Consider the following 15,149-nt stretch of genomic DNA (forward strand, 5'->3'; position numbering starts at 1 on the left):
TGTTCACATCGCAGTCGATCTTGGCTTTTACCCAATTTTTTAAAAAATCAGGCTTTCCTTTGATCGGATCAACCGATAACCCATAATTAAAATTTAAAAATATATTGCATATATGTATAAATAATATTAAACAATAAATATTATTAACTCAACTGTATATGTATCTCTCTGTACAAAAATAAAATAATATTATAATTTTCAAAAAAAAATTAGATTCAAATATTTATCAAATTATAAAATATTGACTTTTCTAATACAGTGATTATAAATCCGATCCTAGTTAATAAATACAAGAACGAGAAAAAAACAGTACACAAATTTACATATACAATATGATAAATAATAAAAAATATATTTGTAATAAAAAGCCCTAAAATTTTCATACAGAAAAAGTATGGAACATATATATATGAGTTTAATATGATACATCGTTAATAATACATTTTCAAAAATACAGTAATATTATAATAATTTTAGTACTTTTCACAAATCTTTTATTAAAAATCAATATAATAATTCAAATGCAAAATATTTAATTATGAAACATAATACGAGTTTAATATAACACATCGTCAATAATCGCTTCTAAAAATATAACTATCAATACTTTTCATAAATCTTTTATTAAAAGTTAATATAATAATTTAAATGTAAAATATTTAATTCGCTATTAAATCAATATAATATAATACATAATTAAAATTCTTTGTACAACCCACATGGAAGAAAACGCAGAATTAACGCTAGAAATTAAGAAATAAATATTGTTGGTTGAAATAGTAGTGGTATTTTTATAAATAATTGAAAATAGAATAAATGATTTTGTATTTTAAGTTTAGTTAAAAATTAAAAAATATAGTAAAATATGACAAATGTAAAATATAACATATAATTCACTTTTGATATGGAAATGACGTAAAATTCGGTTTAATACATTTTGGATTTAAAAATTTTTTGATCGTATTTAATATGCGCATTTATTAACTAAAGATTCGATTATTATGTCTCAAGTTTTTTTTTAAATCATTACAGATAAATTTCCAATTACCAAAAATGAAAATTTGTATCTCACTGTACTCCCATCCTGGATTTGAGTATCTTTAAACCCAATTTTAACGGAATTACATCTTTGTTCCTTAAGAGATTGTTTGAATAGTATATGTGAGGGTAAAGATTAAAGTTCTATTCGAAAATATTTTAAGATTCAACCTTTGACTTATCGTAGAATTGATCACTACACACTTATTCGGACTGATTGGTTTGTTTATGAAGAAACACCAAGGGTTTAATCACCAATTTCCAATCGACTCGGCGATTTAACCTGGATTTTAAAGCACTGCTTTTACCCCGGTAGATAATAACGAAACCGATTCGATTAAAATGTGAAAGGACAGGATCTGTATCTGACTATTTGTTGACAATTACGACTACATCCACGTTGAGAAAGAATCTTCACAAATAAAATGACAACTACACGAATCCAACTGCATATTCCAACTACACTATACATTAGCCCACATTTTATAACCTTAGGTATTTTGGCGTCACAAGTTGACATTCAATGAGCCCGATTCTATCCGAGTTAAGCCAAATTAAGTCTATATCAAATTTATAATATTCATCTTAAACTCAAACTTATTCAAATTGGTGCAAGTATCGTCAGATATGGTTTGTAAAGTGAATAACTTCATCAAAATAATGAACAACATTAATAGAATAAACAAACAAATTAATTTTAAGTTGAATTATTAAATTGAAATTCTAGCTTAAAATTGGCTCATTCGAATCAAATCATGGATTTGAATATAATCAACTCAAATGGAATCTACCCCTACCATTATAATATGGTGTAAATTGTATATTTCGAACACCAACATATCTAGGTTTGGACCAAACATTGGTCTAATCAAAGACAATCTAGGTTTTAGTCTTCAGACTAATGACATCAACGATATAAATAAAATTATATATATCAAATGTATATATTAAACAATTTTAAACATTAATAAATTTAATATGATATTATTTATGTCGAGTTAAATGTAAGAAAACCCAAGTTCCATTTTAACCTCACTAATTAGTTTTAGATATGCCGATGCCAACAAGATGTTATGCCTGGATTAACCATCAATTTAATTAATCAATTCGATTTGGATTAAAAAAAAAAGGGTCAACAATTTGAGCTCGTTGCTTCTTAAAAGTCAAATGACTTGAAGAATCTTTTTATTATAGAGAAAAAGGCTTTCCTATCATGACGTAAAAATGCATGATTATATGTCATGGAGCCGGAGAATTTTCTTTTTCGTTCATGTTTCAATGTAAATACAAAGAACCCTTTTACTAAAGTACAACAAAGATTGCATTGAAATAAAAAAAAAAAGACAAATTCTCTTTGGATATCATATCCCTAACAAAATACAATTGCTTGAGATTATGTCAGACCGAATCTGATGCAGCCCATTGTGTCAATAAGTCATGCCGTGTCATGACATAACAAAGCCTAAAGCCGCTTAGGTTGTCTCTCTGCGGGTCCTTAACATGCCAGCAAAGTCCATGAGCCTAGCATAGCCTGCATTTTTGCAGGCCGTGCCAAAATTGACGGGATCAGGCCAACATCTTTGACATGTCTACTTGAGCCCTTGAGGGGACCTGGCCGACATCTTTGACATGTCCACTTGAGCCCTTCATGTTACTACGGAAAACTATCTCAAATTCCACGAGCCTAACTTTTTCTTGGCGGCATCTCCAGCCCTGGTCTGCACACACACGTACCATTAGTTTTGAAGGCTTACGAGACCCCACATTTAAAATTGAATTGCAAAATGAAACAGCTTTCTTACCTGCTTCACACCTCGAAACTTCTTTGCCCGGTTTTCCCTTCAACTGCTTTCTTGACTTTTCCACCTTAGCATCCAGTCCACTCCCCATCACAAGAAAAAGATAAAATTTAGCATAGACAACGGATTGGACAAGAGCAGGGGAGCATGACAGGATTATACTGCTGCATTATCCACAAAACAGCAAGGGAACTCCTGAACAAAAGCCCATGCACCTGTAAAACAATTAGGGTTGGATTGAAATTAAACTAAAATTAAATATAAACTAATTAAATTCAACTTAAATCCATTGTACTAAATTTTAATTAGCCGGATATATCATCTGAAGGTCATTAACAAAACGAATGATATTGTCAACGGGATGAATTGTACTATTAAATGGATAAATAATATTATCAAAGAGATAAATAATATTACCAGTGAGACAAACAGAATTACCAAAAAAGGATTTAAATTGAACCTGAGCTACCATTTATATATTACTTATAATGCATTGATAAAGATTTCCAACCAGGACACATTTGTCAAGAGAAAAATTAACAATGGGAAGACACAAAAATTGAAAGTAGCAGTGTAGCATTAGAGTTAGCATTACCCTGATGAGCTTGTACTTTGGCTCATACTTCTTTCCCACCCACCTCCAAAATGGGTACGAAACTTAAATACGAATATGGAGTTTGCCAGCTTTCACCTCATACATCCTTGACAATTTCTCCTTCAACTCTGCCTTCATAACAAATCAAAATTAACACAATTTTTGAGATTGCACTGATATTTTATATGTACTAAACTAAAAAAATTTTCAAAGATAGAGAGCCAACTGAACCCCTATAACCCTTAGGCAGTGACGGACCCAGAACTTTCGTTGAGGGGGGTCTTTCAACTTTGTTATTGTTCGTCAATTAATTAGGAAGAATTTTTTAAAAACCACCAAATGTTAAGAAAATAATACAATATCAAGAAATTAAAAGGATCTCTTTTTCACATGACGAGAGCAAAAAAAAAAAAAAATTCATTTAAATCCAATATGATAAAAATTGTTTACAATAATTACAATCCATAAAAATTTTTTAGAGTTGCATTATCAGAGAAACAAACAAATGTTAAGATGTATAATTGTAAATCTAACTGTAAAATCAAAATTCAATTACCCTTATTAAAAATCAAACTTAGGTAATTTAAAAGGACAAAGAAAATAATCAATTATAAAACATAATGGTAAACAACTTACATAAATTTGACAATTAATACATACATACATACATAACATTAGATACTCAAATGAATGTGTTTATAATACTTATGTGGAAATCTCATATTTAGAAAACACGAGATAACTTTTGGATATATATAAGTATCTCATATCGTTTGGGGATGATAATTGAATACTGGTTAAAACTAAGATATTATAATGATATCATCTGATTGAGTGTTTTAATTGTGTGATCAATAAAATTATGTGTATAACTTTATACATAAACAGTGAAATATCATAATATGATTTAATGTCATTTTATATTTAATTTTCAACTATCTAATCATATAATAATATTATTCTTGAAGGATTTAATCGAGATAATTGAGTCGATTCACTATTAAATTATTGATTTATCATCGTTGAAAGACATGTTGATGTTATTTAGACCAAACCTTTGACCAGATCAACACCCGCCCGGCTATTAAAACATTGGTACATGTAATTAGGAATGAAAGAAGACAAGCCAAGCAATAATGATCAATCAAGTTTGGTGGTCTAGGCATTGCTTGATTGTATGTTTGTGGTAAAGCTTCACTCATCACTTGCTTCCTGCCTTCTCCTTTTAAAAGAGAGTAGAAAGCAGTCTGCCTACTTTATGAATTTGCAGGAAATTTTTTCTTTCTTCTCTCTCACCTAACTTTCATATGCCAAACTTATCTTCCTTGAGTGAAAGTCAAGTTTCATCATCATGAAAATGAGATTCACATATGAGCCTTGAGATTAAAGTCACTCAACAAAATGCTTTTGAACGAAAAGCCATCCTACCAAACTACCCAATTATTACTGCAACTAACGAAATGTTATGTATACCCAGTTTTGAATATTTAATTAGATACTCAGATAATATATTATCATCTGATTAAGTGTTATTTTTTTTTTAATTCAAAATTAATCAATCACATGATACCATATAGTGTACCTCCATAGTTTTATTATAACAACTAACAGTGGCTTACATGATACAAAGTTAATTTTAAAGTTTCACCCTCTCCTTGCATACAAGCTTTTGTCTCATATCTCTAGAATCTTTATACCAAATGGTAGTTTAAGTGACAGAAGTACGAGCAACCAAGTATGAGGATATGATTTTGAAATATCAAGATCAAATTCTTAATTTATTTTGGTGCATTGGCTATGGGATTAGTAATTGAAACCGGATTTTCAGCTATTTAGTATAGTCAGTTTAGTATGGTTAGTTCAGACTATACTAGGGGTTGCTGGAATACGGCAAAAACTGTGGATAACACTGCTTCTATAATACATAGTTGAGGCATATGGGCACATTAACCATTGATACAGTTGGAAAACTTGCACGTCCAGGAATAGGATTTGGGGCGTTGTACAGCTGCTGCTGCAAAATGCCAATGAAGTTGACTCTTTATCGAGAACCAGGAGAAGCCATAAGATTTCTCTCACTCCAGTAAATGGAACAGGATTTAGCAACCTGGTTTACTTTGATTTTATAATTAGTGGTAATGGATATTCACCTAAAAAAGCCACAAGGAGGGGAAACTGACGGGCTTTAGATGCTGCAAAAAAAGGTTACATTTCTACCAGTACAGGCACCCTGGTGAAGTTTTAAAGTTTAGAGGCTTCAAACATCGACAGCATCAACTGGAAGAGAAGTTGCTCTGTGAAGGGAGTGTGGAAGCAACGGTTCTGAGTAGTAATTCTTGGCAGTGACCGTGGAATCTGGACTACAAGGCCAGTCGATTGGATCACAACTTTCGACCCTTTGGTTAGCTAAATTCCTACATTTCTTCTCTTCATCAAAGGAAGGCAATGCGGTTAACTTTTTAGAGGATATTGATCTCAGGAAAGGTTTACTGTTTTCACTTCTATGTAAAACTGGAGATAAAGAAGAGTTGTCATCTTTCGCTTGCTCTTTGTCATCAGAAATCAGGGTTGAGCTGAAAGATTTGTATTTGACTCCTAGTTGTTGGTCTTTCAGCTCCCTCAATTGTATTTGATACTTTGCCCTAAGCCACCTTAGCTCTCTCCTAATTTCATTTTCATAATCATCTAAGAAACCACATTCCTCAGAAGAATACATGGAGAAAGTGTTTCTAGCATTAGAATCACTTTGACTGTCCATATTTATAATCTTTTCTTCCATCCCGAAGATTGATTTGTCCAATGTTTCACCCACCTTATCACAGTGGATGTCTCTTGACCCTTGTCTACTTAACTCTGGTCCTTCTCGCTGAGCCCAGATATCTGTGTAATGGATGGCTTCGGATTCTCTTGACAAAGCACCTGCACCTCCTTTACCACATTGTTCCCCCCCATCAACTTGGTATGTGATCTCTTCGAATCGTCCATGGACGGCAGCACTTCCATGTTTAGAACTCTGAAGAACCTGAAGGTTCTTGGTTCCAGAATTATCTGATGCAACAAATTCTGGCATGCAACCATTTGAACAATTGTGACAAAAACTACTGCAAAGTGGACTTTCATCTATGCCCGGTCCCCTCTTCCACTCTGGTACTAAGGTAGCAATTTCACCATCTATGATTTCTGCTATTTTAGTCACATCTTGGTCAGTGATGTCCAGCTCAGATACCATTTCGGTAGCAACACTCAATGCAGTGTCAGTCTCAATGTCAAATGGAAAATAGATGTTTCGAATGCGACCTGCAAAAAGGAACATAAAACTTAAATTGTTTGCATACTCTTTTGAAAGTTGATCGAACAAGACAAACTGGAGCTCTTACCCTCTTGATCTGCAATTCTAAGTCGCAAAAAAATGCCATCATCCTCTCTCCTTTTACCTTTGATGGAGATGTCAACATCTGACAAATGATCATCCTCTTGACAAGTCAAGTCATCGATTTCATTGATTGGTTGGCAATCCAAATCATTCTCAGGATCATAACCAGTATAATCAGCATATCCATTGTTCAAAGAGCTGTCACTGTGATGAATTCCATTCAGAGGTTGCCTGAGGAGAGGGCCTATTTCATCATAGCCACCCTGATACAAAATGGGCCTCAAGTCAGAGTCATATTCATCGATTTGGAGAAAAGGGTCTCTCAAAAGCTCCCTAGCAGGAAGCCTGGAAGTCACTTTTGCCAAGCACTTTTCAATAAACTGTCGCACCTCAGGATCCTGTACTTTGTATAAGGCTTCTGGTTTTTTGCCCTAAGTGAAAAGACCAATCGTGAACAGAGTGTTGGGGACAGATATAAAACAGTAAAATGTGAATTTTGAAAGTATAAGCTCTTACAGAAACAACTTTCTTGTAGATTTGAGCAGGGTGGGTGCATTCGCTATATGGATATTCAAAAGTGATCATCTCCAAAATGCACATTCCAAAAGAGTATATGTCAACTAGTTCATTGTATTCCTCTGCATACACCTCAGGAGCCATAAACTCCGGTGTTCCTGATAAAACGAAATATGGAGAAAAACTCATCCCGATTGTCTCAATTTATCTTTTCACAAAAACCATCTTGAGATACAAAGCAAATGAATTAGAGGCCTAAAGGTCATTCATAAGATTAGAGGAAATATTGGAACAACAACTTACCAACACAATGAGCAGCATGAGATTTGCGGAGGATTGCAGCGAGGCCAAGATCACCAATCTTAACTTCACCTTGGTTTCCATTAACAAAAATATTATCACATTTGAGATCTCTGTGAATTACAGGCGGGTTTCGGCTATGGAGGTAAAGGAGCCCCAACAAAATTTGTCTACACCAATGCTTCACAGCTCTAATATTAACTCTCCTATGTTTTAGCCTATACCTATCCAAAAGCAAGAGAATGGTCCTTTTTTTAACCAAAACAGAAGAATAATAGTAACAATAATCAAAGAGAAATCGTAATACAATAAGAAATTATTTATGGTTTATCAATAATGCTTACTGTCTGAGAGTACCAGAGGTGAACATTTCAGTGACAAAGTTAATGCACCTATTAGCTGAATCAACCCAAGAAGTGTAGAATTTCATGATGTTCTTGTGTTTCAATGTCTTAAGCAAGTGAATTTCACAGTAAAGCCTCTCAATTTCTTCAGGACTCTGCAAGAAATCATAAAGCTTCACCTGATTCCATGCCACCTCAATCCCTTCATACTCATCAAAGGCTCTATAACTGAACCAGATAATGCATACCCAACAAAAAACAGTGTCAAAAAGACCCCTAAAATGAACCATATCTGTAAAACTATAAAAGGCTATCTATAAAACTGAGCTAGGAAACCCCATACACTGTCTTTGAAGCTCCTTTTCCAAGAATTTCATTGTACTGCAACAAAAACCAAAGCTCAAATCCATAAAAGATGAAAAAGTAAAACAGAAAAGAAAAAAGCAAGTGGGTGCTAGTGTTACCCTTCCATATCTTCCAGTAGGATCAACTTCAACAAAGTCAGAAGAATCTGATTCCGGGCTTGAAACAGAAACGCCATCCATTGTTACCAAGTAAGAGGAAAGATGATAAGAGAAGTCAGAAAATACACATAGGAAACAGAAAAGAATCCATATTCATTGTTATTTGCGAAGGAAAGAAGAAGAGGCCAGAATGCCAGATGGATGTGTGCAGAGCAAAAAATAGTAAAGAAAAGAAAAGAAAGGCATTGGTGAGTCCATGGAAAGGACAAATGTTAATTGCCCAACTACTCAAATACAACGAGGCAAAGATTTCACGAGGTTGTCCCCACTAAGACAAAACCAGACACACAACGCGATACAACCTCTCTCTATCTCAAATTCAGCCTCTTTTCCATCTCATGTTTCTTCTCTCTTTCTCTTATCTTTTTCTTTTCTTTTCTATCTCATCACGAGCTCCAATTACTATACAAACAACACTCTCTTTATCTCTTCTTAGGCCTGCAACAGTCAGGTGGACGTGGACTCCCAGTATACCTTTCTTTTATAATCATTTCCCAGTAGTGGGAATAAGGGAAAAAGATTCACAAATCTCTTGTGAAGCTTTTCAGGTGAATCACAAAAGCAAATACAGATTAATGGCCTCCGAGGGAACTTCAGTGCCAAAGGAGATAAATTCTAAGTATGAGCACCATGGCATAAGTTTATATCGTAACAATTATATAATAAGATTAAACTTTTGATTTATTTATTATAATAGTTATAAGGCTGACTTATTATATCCAAAGTTTTATGATTCAACTTTGAAGAACTTAAGTAAAGTTTTTGGGTTATCAGAATCCAGGTTAATGTTTTAGTAGCAAAAGAGGAATAAATTCAAAATTTGTTGCATGATAAAATTAAACTCTCTCAAAAGTATATAAAAATTAATTTTTTTACATATTTAGTGTTATTGGAAGCACGGTTTTCTCTTGCTTGTTTTGATTAGGTCAAAAATGTAATTTTAATTTTAAAACAGAATAATCTAATTCAAATTAAGTTCACTTAATGAGAGATTAATAAATTAATTATATAAAAAAAGAGTTTTTGCATGGAAACATTTAGCTATTTACGTGTGGTTGGGAATCTAACATCTTTTCAAGCAATCTATTGTAATAGTAGAATAATTACTATCCATTAGGTGTTGAAAGCTCAGTGACAACAATAGTGGTTGAGAAAAGAAGAGACTTTTGGTGGTAGTGTTAGCTTCTGGGAGTGTCCAATTCATTTCTGCCGTAGACATTTTGTGCCCAAAATCTGTGGCCAATGATTTTTTGGAATATAAATATTCTAATTATATGCAAGTTAGAAAAAACTGCCTGTGATGTTACGTTCAATGTTTCCACATTCAGATTCGGTTTAGGTGTTGATCTAACAAAGGAACTAATTTAAGTTAATCAATGATCAATTCAACTAATTGATGGTTAAATCGGTGTAAATTTTATGCATATATAAGTGTATAAGTTTGATCGAGATAAAAATAAAGCAATGAGGGTGTATAGATACATGAGTGTGATGACTATATTCATGAGAATTTGAATCGGTTAAATCTCAAATCTACTATATTTTCAACTGCAATTAAAACTCTTTAATAGGTTTTCCTTAATGATATCATGCAATATATTGAATAGGTTAGTTCACTAGTCATTTCGACGACTCCAAATTTAGAAAGGTCTCAAAATGGGTAAAAGACTATTCTCATCCAAGTTTTAGCTTAAATTCAAAATCACACCCACGATAGTTGAAAAACTCAAACTCTCATTTATGATCCAACTTCTGTTAATTTTTTTTGTTAGAATTAAAAGTAAAATAGTTATTTTACTGATAATATTAAAAAGATATATAATTCATTATCTTTTCCCCTTGGGTTTTAAAAACTAATAATTTTACCTTTGCCTAAAGTTTTCAAACTTTGAAAAGTAACATTTTCACCCCCAAACCTAAGGTTTCCATGTTTTTCAAATTGTAACCACCTCCAAAACTTTTAAAAACAATAGTTTTATCCCCACTCTTTAACTTTAGCTTCTAATGTCCTCTCCATCGTTCTTTGATGCTTGAGCCAATGGTAAACACTGGTGCAACGAAGAGACGGAGATCTCTTCGTCTCATGGTGGTGCAACAAAGAGCATCTTTTCATCTCACGGTGGTGCGACAAAGAGATCTTCATCTCTTTGTCGCACCACCTTTGTTAGTTGGGTCAGGAGAAGGAGGAGGTTGGAAGGGATGTTAGAAGCTAAAGTTGAAGAATAGGGGTGAAAATGCTATTTTTAAAAGTTTTGGGGGCGGCTATAGTTTAAAAAATATGAAAACCCTAAGTTTGGGGGAAATTGTTACTTTTCAAAGTTTTCAAACTTTAGGTAAGGTTGAAATTGTTAGTTTTTAAAATCTAGAGGGAAAAAGATAATGAATTTTATATCTTTTTAATATTAAAAATTAAAATAACTATTTCACCCTTATTTCTATTAGAATAAATTAACAGAAGTTAAATCATAGGTAGAAGTTTGAGTTTTTCAACTATCGCAGATGTGATTTTGAATTCGAGTCACTTGAGTGGAAAATAGTCCTTTGCCCTCTCAAAATAACACAACATATATAGGTAGGAGTTTGGGTTTATCATACAAAAGAGTATATTTTATGATGGTTAAGTCTCGCACAAATATAGGTGTCACATTGTTTATATCTATTAGTATATATTTTCCCTCTAAAGTGGATCTCACATTATTTATATCTATTAATATATATTTGCCCTCTAAAATGGTTAGAAGCGAGAAACTTTTTAACCACTTGGTTAAGGAGATCTACATAATCTTGAATATTTTTTGGGCGATATTAGACATGTTAAGGAGGTTAGGCCAACCCACAGCATGACCTAAACCCTCTTATTTTGGCATGCTCGTGGGGGCATGGTCTGTTACTATAGCAATTATGCAAAGGGCCTTGAGATAAGACTTGTAGGGTGATCTAATATAACATGTGAAAAATTATTAACAAATTATAATTAATAAAAAATATTTAAACATTAATTAAAAATTAAAATATTATAATTTGGTGGACCATCTTCGTTAAGGCTCCACCATGACCAAAGATGTCTTGACTTGTGTCGTGGGCTCTCTTAATCTGGTGGGTTGACCAGGCTTGTAGGACCCACACTGTAACTAGCTTTGACATAGTTCGATCTATAAGCATGATTGATCGTGCCAAGGCGTATTCAATTTATGCTTATAAAAATTGAATAAATATTAAAAAAGAAAATTAATAATATGCATCCAAATCCATATTTTAGTAACCAAGTAATAACCCCACTATCAGTTTTAATACTGCATTAAGCATCCTAATAATATGTGTTTCAAAATAATAATAAACCTCCTGTTATAAAATTTATATAACTAAAAAGAGAATTGAAAGAAAGATGAAAGGCTTAAAAGTGAATCGGTCTATGGATATATAATATTTACTTTAGCTTCAATTGGTGCTAAAGGTTAAAAAAAATTTTTTTTCTTTGAAAATTATATGCATTATTACACTATCCACCAAACATATGTCTCTATCATTAGTTTTTGAAGTCAATGTTTCAATTTTAAAGTCTATATCATTTCATTTAAAAATTACGTTAGTCAAAACGTATATAAAATATTGAAAGAAATGAGAACATGATAATAAAATACAAAATAATATTTATGACTCCAAAATAATTATATATGATAGTTTTAAGTATAAAAATCTTGGGCATTCATATCACTATTCAAGTAACCCATATTTTTATTCTTGAAATAAGTTTTGAAATATTAAGATTCATTAGATCGACAAGATCTAAATCATTAAAAATTTAATTCTTATGGATACTTAATATAAATCCACCCAATGTTCGTGTATATTGCAAATATATAACTAATGACATTTACAACCACACTTATTGTTTTGTGGTTTGCTCTATATTATTATTTATTTTGTTTCAGCCTTAGTCCACTTCTAGTGGTATTTCATCTTTGAATTGAGATTTTCTATAACAACTATCTTCGAATTGAAAATTATTTCATCCATGATCTTACTTACATCCATAATAACTACTTCTGGTAGTTGTGTTCACTTCAAGAAACGGTGTAATACTTGTGGAATGAATTTGATGGTTTTTATTAACGACAAAATATTAATTTAGAATTTATTTTTCCGATATTGCTACTACATGAGTATATTATTAAAAAAAAGGCAAAAGATATTTTCTCTTCCACATTATCTCAATTAGGAAAAAATTCTGAACATCACAGAGTTGTACTAAATTATAAAGTTATTGAGATTATTATTGAATCTAATGTTTAAATTTATCTTTCAAATTTTTGCACGAATTTAATGGATATATCATTATATCCATATATTCGGCTTGCAATCCTTTAAGGATGTGACGTCGAAAAAATAGTAGCGTTGTATTTATCCTTCTAAGATATTTTAATTAATCACTTTCTTAAGGCACATAAATTCTAGGTGGAGAACCGTGTGAAACGCCTATGTAATATAATCCATCCAATTTTAGGAACTTCGGATTCAAATATTGTCATATTTACAAAATTTCTAGTTTTATAGACAATATTTATGAGTTAATTTTTGAAATTTCTTGTTCAAATATTATTTCATATTTACAAAATAATTGATTTTGTAGGAGAAATATTGAGATTAATTTTTGAAAACTTCAGGTTCATATATTATCTCATATTTTCAGAACTTTTGGTTTTGTAATTAGTATTCATAATATTATAATATGCATTCTGATTATATTTTGGATTTCAAATCTATATTTTTTTACAATTTATACAAACTTCAAATTGTAAATATGATAGACTTTAATAAAACTTGAGACTTTGAACCCATATATATATATATTTGCACACTTTTACAAATTTCATTTTACAGATCAGACATAATTATAATAATAAAAGTAAATATTCAAATAATATTCAAGACTTTGATTTAGATTCATATTTTTATAAATTTTAAATTATAAATAATATTTATGACTTTAACTCTAAATTTATAATTTTATAAATTTTAAGTTATAAATGATATTCAAAAGTATACAAATTATTGTGAAGAATATTGTCACCCCTTCAGTCAAGAAAGTGGCCATTTTCTAAAGTTAGTTTCAAGGGCACTTATGGTGGCCAATTTCTAAAGTTAGTTTCAACGGCACTTAATTTGTTCACATTAACTTTTTGGCAAAGTCTCTCACGTGGTGGAAAAATTCCCAAGACATAACGCCTCCCATACGGATATTCTCTTTACCCCTATTATGTGTAATGATATTACAATGAACCCCTCATTACGCCCAGTAAATTTCATATACATAGGAAAAAATTAGTACCCATGCCTATAGTATAATTTCAAACACCCCCACTTTGTGTAATTATATTGCACCAAACCCCCATTACATGTACTAAATTACAACAAACCTACCATACATAAGGTTGGACTCAAATCGAGCCTGTTCGAGCTGCAAATGAGCTAGCCCTATACCAGCTCGATCGAGCTCAAGCTACTCGTCAAATTTTCTAATTAAAAATTTTGATACAAAACGACGTTATTTTGATCAATATGTATTGAAACGACATCATTTTAATAATAAAAAATGAGTCAAACCGAATTCAAATCGAATTCAAACTTGACTTTCACAAGCTAAAACTCGAACTCAAGCTTAGCTATATGTAAACTGAACCAAACTCGAGCTCGACTTAGCTCGAATTCAGCCCTAACCATACACATGGTTAAATTTCACTTACCCCTTAGGAGTACAAGCCCCTTAGTTCTACACTAAAGGTATGCTATATAGTATGTGTAAGTTACATATGACTCTAATAATTAGTAAAACTAGTGAAATATTAAAACTTTCAAGATAAAAACCTTAATTCAAACCTCTGTTATACTTATAGAATTTTAACTTACCTAGTACGGTAATTATGAATTTGATCACTATGCTCGATTATTTAAAAAAAAAAAGTGTAAAACACATATATTGGGTAACATAGACGTACTAATAGAAACAACTCAAATATTTGACAATATTGTCCAAGTAGCCTTAAAATTAATTCAATCTTGTGCGAACTATTCCCGCACTCCACATTACCATTTAAATTAACATTTCAATCACCAACAAAACAATAAATTATTTCAAAATGAAAAATGAACCATAAAACATAAACTTCATTTAACCAAAAAAAAAAACCTTAAATCCTAACATGACAAGAAAGAAGACAAGAACAATGCCAAGTTTGATATGAGTTTTTCGAAATAGACAAAGGAGTGAAGTTTCACTTTATATACTAGGGAAATATTGTCTTAACCCTAATTTGATGGTTTTATAGATATAACCTTTAGGTTATTGGTTATTTTTAAATCTATCCCTTTAAAATTGGGTTTTTTTTCTTTTTAGCGGGAAACCTTACTTGAACTGGATCATCAAATTGAGATCGAACCAATTATATTTAACATGACAAACCCTATGTCCAATGACTAATTTCATAACTATTAAATTAGGTAAATTAAAAATTTATTCTTAATATATCGGTAAAAAAAACTTAAACTTAAACTTATAGTCTTTTATACATATAATATCCTCTTTTGTTACTCAAATTATCGCTTGAAAGTAAATTAGTCTATTTTCACTAATAATAATCTGAGTATATAGTAATACAATTT

General features: G+C 31.5%; 1 protein-coding gene across 1 annotated transcript; it reads right to left on the minus strand.

The window, feature by feature from the left end:
- Positions 1–5,309: 5,309 nt before the first annotated feature.
- On the minus strand, positions 5,310–9,069 carry LOC123211921 (probable serine/threonine-protein kinase WNK9). Its single transcript, XM_044630896.1, has 7 exons — positions 8,430–9,069; positions 8,309–8,346; positions 7,966–8,193; positions 7,625–7,845; positions 7,322–7,479; positions 6,810–7,236; positions 5,310–6,729 (listed from the first exon to the last, which is right to left on the minus strand). The coding sequence occupies exons 1-7, from the start codon at positions 8,508–8,510 to the stop codon at positions 5,690–5,692; spliced, it is 2,193 nt and encodes a 730-aa protein (XP_044486831.1). The 5' UTR covers positions 8,511–9,069; the 3' UTR covers positions 5,310–5,689.
- Between the last annotated feature and the right edge of the window lie 6,080 nt (positions 9,070–15,149).

Source organism: Mangifera indica, chromosome 3, assembly GCF_011075055.1.
Source record: "Mangifera indica cultivar Alphonso chromosome 3, CATAS_Mindica_2.1, whole genome shotgun sequence".
NCBI lineage: Eukaryota > Viridiplantae > Streptophyta > Magnoliopsida > Sapindales > Anacardiaceae > Mangifera > Mangifera indica.

Excerpts from the sequence above, each read along its gene's own strand:
- LOC123211921 (XM_044630896.1), bottom strand. The coding sequence starts at position 8,510 with ATGGATGGCGTTTCTGTTTCAAGCCCGGAATCAGATTCTTCTGACTTT. Across the intron at positions 7,480-7,624 it reads TCATGCTGCTCATTGTGTTG|GAACACCGGAGTTTATGGCT; the intron begins GTAAGTTGTTGT and ends TCGTTTTATCAG. Across the intron at positions 7,237-7,321 it reads TCTACAAGAAAGTTGTTTCT|GGCAAAAAACCAGAAGCCTT; the intron begins GTAAGAGCTTAT and ends CTTTTCACTTAG.